General features: G+C 44.2%; 1 protein-coding gene across 1 annotated transcript; it reads left to right on the top strand.

Moving 5' to 3' along the window:
• Positions 1-337: 337 nt before the first annotated feature.
• SNRPF (small nuclear ribonucleoprotein polypeptide F) lies at positions 338-1,914 on the top strand. Its single transcript, XM_059817072.1, has 4 exons — positions 338-413; positions 572-697; positions 956-1,020; positions 1,579-1,914. The coding sequence occupies exons 1-4, from the start codon at positions 411-413 to the stop codon at positions 1,643-1,645; spliced, it is 261 nt and encodes an 86-aa protein (XP_059673055.1). The 5' UTR covers positions 338-410; the 3' UTR covers positions 1,646-1,914.
• Positions 1,915-10,682: the final 8,768 nt, after the last annotated feature.

Raw genomic sequence — 10,682 nt, forward strand, 5'->3', positions numbered from 1 at the left:
CGTTACCCCGCCGCCTACCCCAGGATGGCGGCCCGAGGCGCCCGGCAGCAGCACCCCAGCTTTACCCCGCCCCGGAGAGCATGGAGCGCCTCGCGGCGCCAACGATTGGTTGGAAAAGGGAGAAGGGCGGCCATCTTGGCCAATGAGAGAGGCCCGCGGCGCCACCGAGCCAATAGGCAGCCCCGCTTTTCGCTTCGCGCGCGGGGGTGCCCCAGCCTATTGAAAGCGCGGCGGGGGTGCCCCAGCCTATTGAAAGCGCGGCGGGGGTGAGGGGTCAGAGGTGAGAGCGGCGTCCCCGGAAGTGGAAGCCGGAGCGGTGCTGCCTCCCATTCTTTCGCAGCCCACGGCGCGCACGAGGGGTTCCTGCGTGGGCCTGTGTTTCTCGGGCCGCTGCCGCGCGCTGCGTCGCCATGGTAAGAGCGGTGCCCGCGCCGCGGGCGGGAAGGGAGGGGTTGGGGGGGCCACGCGGGCAACTGGCGCCGCGGCCGTTAACGGTCCCGAGGCAGCAGGGCGGGGCGGTACTGACCGGCGGTACTGACCGGCGGTACTGACCGGCTGCTCTCCCTGGCAGAGCCTGCCCCTCAACCCCAAGCCTTTCCTGAACGGGCTGACGGGGAAGCCGGTGATGGTGAAGCTGAAGTGGGGGATGGAGTACAAGGGCTACCTCGTCTCCGTCGACGGCTACATGAACATGCAGGTGAGGGCCGGGGTCGGCGGCGGAGGGGCAGGAGCCGTCGGGGTTCTCGGTGAGGTGCCTGGGGCGGGGCGGGGCAGAGCGGGGCGCTTCTAACGCCTCGGCGGTGCCTCGCCGGTGGGCGCTGTGTCGGGTGGGAGCGGGATCGCTCGGCCTCCCTCGGTCACTGTAGCCGGGCGGTGGGCTGCGGGGCAAAACCGTGACCCGCTTTGCGAACCTTCTTCTGTTACAATCGTTCTTTTTGCTGGTTTTCTTCTCAAGCTTGCAAACACAGAGGAGTATATAGACGGTGCGTTGTCTGGACACCTGGGTGAAGTTTTGATAAGGTAATTAGAATATTTATGGTAGAAGCAGGGTTTCTTTAAATCTTCTGATCACTTGCATTACTAGATGCTGTGTATCTTGTCTAACTAAGATGCTAAGTGTTAATGTATCTTTTATGTGAAGGCTGTGAGATCCCTTCTGAGGGGAGAAAAAAATGAATTTTGAAATATTTCTAAAGAAGTATTTATGATCCCTATTTCAGGTAACTAAACACCTTCGTTTTCCAGATCATTGTAGATCTATTAATCCCTTGGCATTAGTAATTATATTAGTGTATTGCTATGGAAAACATTTTGCATGTTTGGGCATTTATACTTGACCATGACTATTAACCCAAGAGTAAAAAATTCTTGTACATCATTGTCAACCAGTTACTGCTTTTATAAACTTGGGGGTTTTGCAATTGTTATAAAATTTGTGGAAAGCTGTACAAGGTCAACAGCAGAAATTTGTTACGCAGAATTTGGCTGTGGCTACACTCAAGCTGGGAAATAAGACAGTGTATATAAGGCGTGGAAAATTAAAACACTTACAGTTAAGGGAGCTCTTTCTATTTACAGGTGCAATAATGTTTTGTACATCAGAGGTGTGGAAGAAGAGGAAGAAGATGGCGAAATGAGAGAATAGGTGTTTTGTATATCTGGAAATAAACTTTTTTCTTTTTTTTTGTTTTTCCATAGTTTTGTAATAACGTGTTTACTTTTTTTCCATTGTATTTTAATACGGGGGAAGTTAACTTTAAAAAGGTCTCTAATCTTTTATTGGTGTCCAAAAAACTAATGCTGGAGGAATAGGCAATTATTTCAAATTAAAACTGAAAATACTAGAATGAAAAGTGACTATTTAAAAATAAACAAACAACCCCCCTCCAACTTTTAAGTATTACTAGTATCAACAAATGCCATTACTGTCAGGGGAAAGCGCTGAATTTAAGTGATTCCTGGAATAAATTAAATCTTCAAAGTTGTCTACTCCAAAAAAATTAGATGGTTCATTCATGTATCAGCTCAGTTCAGCATCAGTGTCAGTACTCTGTTGTCAGGTAGTCATACTGAATGCAGGCTAGCGTATAATAGAAGGTGAAGAAGGTTTCGTCATGTGTATGTGACTTTCTTCTGCTGTCATGCTAAGCTGCATCGCTGGGTTGATTGAAGGAGCTGCGGGGATAGCCTTTTCTCTAATGCTAATATGGGCTGTAGAATGAGCAACACAAGTCTTTTAAAAAATATGCCAGTGTGCCTGCTGCAGGCTACTGATGGTTTGTTAATGATTCCTTCAGCTCTGAAATGGTTAATCAAGAGGACGCAGCTATAACGCTTTGTAGCCTTATTTCAGTAGAAACCAAGTTTCACCTCTAAGTGGGAAAAACTGTGTCATCTTCAGTATTTGCAGGAACCTCATTCTTAGCTGTCTTCTCTGCTTTAACTTCTCTGCTGTGAACAAAATACTGGTTATCTTCCCATCTGAAACACAAGAAAATACGGCATTCTATATAGTTTAGAGTATGTATGTAGTTACTATTTAAATACACTTAGTCTTTAAACCAGTTTATAAACAAGTTGGGAATAGTTGTGAAGACTTCACTGCAGGTGAGATGTGGAGATCCATTATACCTCTTAGTGTCTCTAAGAAACATTCTGCTGCTTTGAGTCACGAAGCTTGGAGTGTGGCTGTACAATCGTTATTAAGGAAGGACAAATTTGTACTGATTTTGTAGCTAATATCCACATAAACAAAATCCTCTTGGCAGCTGTAAAGGTCCATAGGCTTCAGTGGCATTAACAGAGTTAAGACAGCACGCTACGAAATGGAGTGTACTTTCCCAGTCTGTGTGATAAAAAGAGATTCTTTATTACTGGAATGTTAAAGTTTTGGCAGGAAAACGATAACCATGTTTTCAAATGTTAAGAGTAAACATTGAGGTTAACTGAATGTCCCTTACCTATCAGTATTGCTTAATGAAAGGCCATCACTTTGCCAGTCTGAGGCTACATGTTTGAGACTTTGATGGAGCTAAGAATTGCTACCTGTAAGGAGTGGTTTGGAGAGACATTCTGCAAACCAGAACCCAGCCAGCCAGAGGTACACTTTATGAACATAAATTACCATTGTGTTACTTCGACCCTTGTTTCGTCAGTGATCGTTGACCATAGTGCTGCTGTCAAATACAGAAGTATTATCCCTGTTTTACATATGGGGAATCACAGAATCACTAAGGTTGGAAAAGACCTGTAAGATCATCAAGTCCAAACATCAACCAAAAAACACAACTATGCCCACTAAACCATGTCCCACAATGCCACGTCCACATGTTCCTTGAACACCTCCAGGGATGGTGACTCCACCACCTCCCTGGGCAGTCTATTCCAGTGTGTCACCACTCTCTCAGTAAAGAAATTTTTCCTAATATCCAGTCTGAACCTCCCCTGGTGCAACTTGAGGCCTTTTCCACTTGTCCTGTTACTCATCACTTGGGAGAAGAGACCAACACCCACCTCTCTGCAACCTCCTTTCAGGTAATTGTAGAGAGCGATAAGGTCTCCCCTCAGCCTCCTCTTCTCCAGACTGAACAACCCCAGCTCCCTCAGCCGCTCCTCAAGACTTGTGCTCCAAACACCTCACCAGCTTTGTTGCCCTTCTCTGGACACGCTCCAGCACCTCAATGTCCTTCTTGTAGTGAGGGGCCCAAAACTGAACACAGGAGTTGAGGTGCGGCCTCACCAGCGCCGAGTACAGGGGCACGATCACCTCCCTACTCCTGCTGGCCACACTATTTCTGATACAGGCCAGGATGCTGTTGGCCTTCTTGGCCACCTGGGCACACTGCTGGCTCATATTCAGCCGGCTGTTGACCAACACCCCCAGGTCCTTTTCTGCGGGGCAGCTTTCCAGCCACTCGTCCCCAAGCCTGTAGCACTGCATGGTGGTGGTGTGGCCAAAGTGCAGGACCTGGCACTTGGCCTTGTTGAACTTCATCCAATTGGCCTGGGCCCATCCATCCAGCCTGTCCAGATCCCTCTGCAGAGCCTTCCAACCCTCCAGTAGATCAACGCTCCTGCCCAACTTGGTGTCATCTGCAAATGAAAATAGAATTCCTCCTTTATTGCGCTGTGATTTCAGTGGAGGAGCTTCACACAAGATAAAAATTCCTTTGGTTCTCTGCTGTGGTCCTGGCCTGCCTTAGATATGGTCATAGGGTGGAAGAAGGAGAGGAAAGGACCCTTTTTGGCTCTTTACAGACTCTGGCCCCTTTCCTGACAGGATTTGTATGGGCACATCGCACTGAAGCCTGAGATGGTATGGAAAAATGTTTTATGGAAGCCTTCAACATGCCACAGGTTGTGTCATTAGCTTACTTGGTTTGCCTAAGGAGAGGAGCTGTGTGATGGCCAGCTAATTAGGAATAAAACCAGCACTATGGCCAGCTTCCCTTGGGTTTAAACACCTCCACAAAACACTGGGTATGAGCTTTGAGTAAACTGCTCAAAGCAGAGGGTGACTGGGGTCCTGCCACCAGCGTCCTGGAGGCAGCGTGGGGAGCTCAGCGCCAGCTCTGCACCAGCCCCATCTCTGTGCATCACCACCAGTAGCAGTTTGATGCAAAGGCTTCTGAAATAAGGTATCAACATGAAGGATATCTATAAACTCAATCTCAGCATGTTTGCAAATGAATTTATCTTTCAGGGTAAGCACTATTATTTGTTAACTATAGAAAACCATCAGTGTTTTGAGCTATTTAAAGTGAAAGTCTCAGAGACAAGTCAGTCATGAGTGCAATTCCACAAAAACTCGGCTAGTGCTGTTTATTTACCAGTAAATGACCCCACAGTATTCACTGTGTGCAGATGTCGGTTCTGCTACTTGGCCACCAATTGTGGTAGAACCCTGCAAGCGCTCTGGCTTTCATTCATTCATTTTCACAGTGAAATTCAAGGTTTCTTTAGTAGCAGACTGTAGTAGCTGTAGTCTTCAGATAGGAAGAAAAATGATAGTTTATCACAAAGTCTAGCAGTCCATTTAAAGGTGGATATGGCTCCAAATTTTTTTTCACCATCCCCTGAAGGACAAACTGTGGAAAGAAAGTAATCTGTGTGGCCTGCTGTGGTTCTAAAAGGCCCAATAAAATCAGTAGGGCCAGCTGTGTAGGGCCAGCATTCTAAACAAAGACCTTGGCCTTAAAACCCATATCTAGCTGAAAAAAGTCAAACTTCTACAAAAATCGTGCTAAGATGAATAATGCAAAAGGAAAGACAAGACAAGTGGACTTGTATTTTGCAAAAGCAAGAGGCCAGTAGGAACTAACAAAACAAATGTATTTTTCTCCTGTAAGCTGTCTCCCTCTTTCAAAGACTGAGGTCGCCTTCTTTACAGAGTCTTGATTTTTCATTCTCAATTAAAGTGTGCTCCTTGAGATTTTTTGTTATGCATCTACAGTTTTTTTTGATAGGTACATTCATTAGACTTCAAACTCAGAAATAAGCTTTTATTTTTTTCATAGCACCAGGCATCAAACACAGTGACTAAATAATACCTTGACGTATAACTTCATAACTAATCTTAGATCTTATGCCCACATGTCGCAAAGATGGATGCATTGTTTACCTTTGCTACCATAAAGTGTTCCATTCATTTCAATGGGAGAACCCACGCAGGTACAGTAAGACAAAAGACTTACTTACACATGTGCTTAATTCAGATTTTGGTCCTAAATGGTGTGAAAAGAATTGCAATGCAGATGAAGGTAAGGTACTCTGAATATATCAATGTAATTGGAGCTGGTCCTTAGTTGGTACGGAGTAAGGCCCATGAATACAGATTTTTCCTTTCTTCTGGAGCAAATCCAAAAGGCAGAATTGCAACCATTCCCTTATATTATGTATGTATTAAAGATACAAATAAAAGGGCTCGTGATTTTACTTTTGAAATACAAGGTATATAAAGTAACTAAAAATAAAATGCTTTCATGTGTTTAAGTTGTTCAAATTATTTATAGGATAAAAGAAATCAGAGACAAAGTAGTAGGACACTTCATCAGCGAAAGATTATACTCTGCAAAACTACTTACTAAATATGGTAAGAAGTTACGTAGTCAAAAAAAGCCTAGAAAAATATATAGCAAGACTTAAGACATACAACATGTAGTTTTGAGCTTATTTTTTGTGTTACTCATTTAAGTACAGGTTGTTTGCTGGTTATTTTTTATTTGGAAACCTTCCCATTCCTAGGAGTAGCCAAAAAAAAGAGTACACAACACAGCTGAGAAGACCCTAAATTTTTATCGCTGCTAAGAGGCAAAATGCTGCGAACTCTAATCCTGTCTTGCGCCTATCGCTGACTGCAAAGCACGATGAGCTTTGGCCATAAGGCCAGGTGTTGGAATGATACCAGTTCCTATGTCTGGATGTGTCCACATCCTCACTCCTGACAGGACATAGGTACACACAAACTCTCCTTTTCCCCTTCGCTGTAGCTTTTGTGAAAAGGAAACCTAGACATATAGGTTGGAAAGGTTACACTATGCTCAGAGAGAACCATTCGTGCCAAATTAGGTCCTTTGGGGCAGATTGCAGTGTTCCCCCCAAAGGTTCCCCCCATCACCAGGGGGTTACGGACTTTGCCAAAGGAGTTATTAAGACAGAACCTGGGAACAGAGGGAGGAATCAGAAAGGTCATCTGAGCAAATGCAATGTTTCCATGGTTTGAGAGATGCAAAGTTTTTCTGAATAGGAAAAAGAAAATGCAGAATTACTTCATTTTTACTTTTGCAAAGCTATGCAAAAATATTTGTAAATCTGATGTAAAACTCAATCTGATATGAGGGGAGCCAAGAGTGCATAACAAATTTGTAATTTAGCCTGGGTCAATTCCACATTTCAAAGTCAGTTTCATCCATGTAATACAATTTCTATGTTTGAACCTGAGGGTCTAGTAACCTTTGCTGCTTTTGTAAACAGGGAAAAAGCATTCAGTAAATTCCACTAGCAATTAACTTTTCTTAAGACATGCACAGTGTCTCCTTCCAGGACATTTCATCATGCTGTATGTATTGTTGTAAAGGACTATTTTAGCAGATGAAAAAAACTAAGATGCAAATTTAAGGAAAATGTAGCCAATATTTCGATTACAACTCATATCCAGCCTCGGGCCTTCTGTATTTAGTTACATGTTTGTTGTGGTTTAACTGCAGCCAGCAACTAAGCACCACACAGCCGCTCGCTCACTCCCCCCAGGTGGGATGGGGGAGAGAATCAGAAGGGTAAAAGTGAAAAAACTCCTGGGTTGAGATAAAGACAGTTTAATAGGTAAAGCAAAAGCCGTGCATGTGAGCAAAGCAAAACAAGGAATTCCTTCACCACTTCCCATGGGCAGGCAGGTGTTCAGCCATCTCCAGGAAAGCAGGGCTCCATCACGCGTAAGGGTTACTGGGGAAGACAAACGCCATCACTCCGAATGTCCCCCCCTTCCTTCTTCTTCCCTCAGCTTTATATGCTGAGCATGACGTCATATAGTATGGAATATCCCTTTGGTCAGTTGGGGTCAGCTGTCCCGGCTGTGTCCCCTCCCAGCCTCTTGTGCACCCCCAGCCTACTCGCTGGTGGGGTGGTGTGAGAAGCAGAAAAGGCCTTGACTCTGTGTGAGCACTGCTCAGCAGTAACTAAAACATCCCTGTGTATCAACACTGTTTTCAGCACAATTCCAAAACATAGACTTATACTAGCTACTAGCTACTGAGGCCGCACCTCGAATACTGTGTTCAGTTTTGGGCCCCTCACTACAAGAAGGACATTGAGGTGCTGGAGCGTGTCCAGAGAAGGGCGACGAAGCTGGTGAGGGGTCTGGAGCACAAGTCTTATGAGGAGCGGCTGAGGGAGCTGGCGTTGTTTAGCCTGGAGAAGAGGAGGCTGAGGGGAGACCTTATCGCTCTCTACAACTACCTGAAAGGGGGTTGCAGAGAGGTGGGTGTTGGTCTCTTCTCCCAAGTGACTAGTGACAGGACTAGAGGAAATGGCCTCAAGTTGCGACAGGGGAGGTTCAGGCTAGACATTAGGAAAAAGTTCTTCACTGAGAGAGTGGTGAAACACTGGAATAGGCTGCCCAGGGAGGTGGTAGAGTCACCCTCCCTGGAGGTATTCAAGGAGCGTGTGGATGTGGCATTGTGGGATGTAGCTTGATGGACATGGTGCTGTGTGGTGTTGGGTGGGTTGTGGCTTGTTATTGTTGTTGTGTGGCGTGGGTTTTGTGGTTTTTTTTTTTTTTTTTTTTTTTCCCCCCAGGTTGGACTCGATGATCTTACAGGTCTTTTCCAACCGTACTGATTCTGTGTGATTCTGTGATACTATGAAGAAAATTAACTCCATCCCAGCCAAAACCAGGACAATGTTGTTTACAAGAATATTCTAAAGTAACCCTGACAATGTATTTGAAAAGATGTTACTTGAGAAACAAGTGTATCATACACTTACACAAAGCACCAGCAAGAAGAGATGAAATCTCTTAAATCAATAACCTGATATTCAATTGACTTTTTTACTTATCTCTACTTTTACTATTTTTTTCCCCTCTATTGTTTCTGCTACCTTACTTTAATTTTTTGGTGAAATGAGTTATTTTCCAACCCAAACTGACAAACTCGAGGAACTTAAAATACTCAATGATAATAACATAAGTAAAATGACCACAGGATATTATCCTTCAAACTGTTTTAGGAACACAGACCTTTTCAGCAGGCAAAGACCCACCAGCTCTGTGAAGAACTGACTTTCCATCTTTTACTGTGAAAGTTATCTTCTTTTGATTGCTTTTATCAACACCTGTAAAATTTTGCAGAAAAATAAATTATTATCAGACACTATTGAAGATACCACTTTTAAAAATTCTTTTCAAAACCCACTTTCACTGGACATTAAGGTTGTGATTTAAAGGCTCTAAGTTTAAGGAATTTTGGCAGGCTTCCTCTGGTACCCTACCATCCTTTGTTTACATCCAATGAATTCTGACAGTAACATTTTTAAAATACAGCCCAACTGTTAGAATCTGTACTTTTTGTATCAAACTCAAGAATTTCCTGAGGATGCAACCAAGAAACCGCTCCTGCATTTACCTTTCTGGACAGTACTTTTAAAAATGTATCAGGCGCAGCACGTCAGAAACCACTGACTTTGCAGTGGATTGACCTTTACCTTTATAGGCTGATCTCTTAAAGAGAAAAATCTTCAACAGAAAAGAACCAGGGCATATGCAAATACACAAGCACAGCTGTAAGTTTTCTGCAAGCAGAACAGAAGTCTGAGAATGAAATACACTCCTACCTTAGGAAGCATAAAATTTTCACCTCTTCTAAAGACGTAAACCAGGATCTGCCCTTGGTTCTTGGCAAAGCCTAGTGCACAGAACTGAATTTTATCCTTAAGTGTGTAACAACACACTTCTCACAGGTGTAACGCTTTACACAGAATTGATCTTTCCTTTTTCCCCCCTTTTACCAAAACTAATGTTATGAGTGGCTAGAGTCTGAGACTAGATCACCAGAAATAGAGCTGCAGATTTCACCTTTGCTCCTAAAAATTCTCCTGGAATTGCTGAAAGAGACAAAAGGCAAAAAACCGTGTAGATGTGAGAAACATAAATGTAAGAAGCATTCAGGCCAGTTTCTGTTTGACTTCTAGCCCTTGCTCACAGGAGCAAATACAGGTGGGAATTTAATGTTCACCAGTGGTCCTCTCAAGGGCAGAAAGAGCAGCTCATTGAACATATACCCTGAAATATTTGTGAATACAAGGAAGATGATTTCACTGTACTCACACTGCCATAAGACAGCGCTACAGTGAGGCCGTTCATTCTAGATCTCTCCATTTGCCTGCCACCCCACCGCACAAAGAGAAGTGAGCTACGTGCACTGTGGGGTGCTCCCTTCTGCTCCAGCTGAATCATCTTCTCCCTGCTGCTTTTATTGGCAGGACTGATCCGGCGAGTGCTGGGCTCCACCACAGCGTGCTGTGTTTCATTCCTGGCACACCAGCTCTCACCCCACCACTGCGGCTTAAGCATCCCCCGCACCATGGACTGTCCTCCTGCCCTCGCTATGACTCTGTTGCAAGGGTCCTCTTTAATTTCTGCTTTCAAACATACTGCGATACTGCTGGCGAAAGCCAAAGTCAGCCCCAGGAACTCCTGGAAGCAGTAAAGCACCATCTACCACCTCTCCTGTCAATCTTCTGCATGCCTAGTGAGGGAGAATGTTTAGGAGGAAGGTGAAGATGATGTCGTGGTGCAGTGTTGAGCCAGTGGAGCAGTAGCACAAGGTAACACCCGACACCGTCATAGTTTTACTCACTTTTCAGGTTTGTTACTAAATGCAAAACACTGCGTTTTAGCTGCATACCTTGCCTCATTTGCAAACAAGACTTGAGTAGAAAGGCTCATTCAAAGATCCAACATATCCATCTGTGTCTGCTGTACAGGAGTATGTATATGGATGTTAGGTGTGTTACAAGCATTTTAAATCGACCCTCTTTCTAAAAGAAAACAAGGTGTCTAAAGAAGATTACCACCACCAAAAAGGTGTTTGAGGGACCACTTACTTAGAAAGACACTCCATTTTCCAGCTGGGAATTACTGGAGCCCTACACACACTATGAATGTTTGAAAAGAGAAGAAAACCAAA

This window comes from Gavia stellata, chromosome 4, assembly GCF_030936135.1.
Source record: "Gavia stellata isolate bGavSte3 chromosome 4, bGavSte3.hap2, whole genome shotgun sequence".
Lineage (NCBI taxonomy): Eukaryota > Metazoa > Chordata > Aves > Gaviiformes > Gaviidae > Gavia > Gavia stellata.

Bases quoted from the DNA above. Each gene is read 5' to 3' on its own strand.
- SNRPF (XM_059817072.1), top strand. The intron at 698-955 runs GTGAGGGCCGGG...TTTCTTCTCAAG, and splicing joins ACGGCTACATGAACATGCAG to CTTGCAAACACAGAGGAGTA. The intron at 1,021-1,578 runs GTAATTAGAATA...TTCTATTTACAG, and splicing joins CTGGGTGAAGTTTTGATAAG to GTGCAATAATGTTTTGTACA.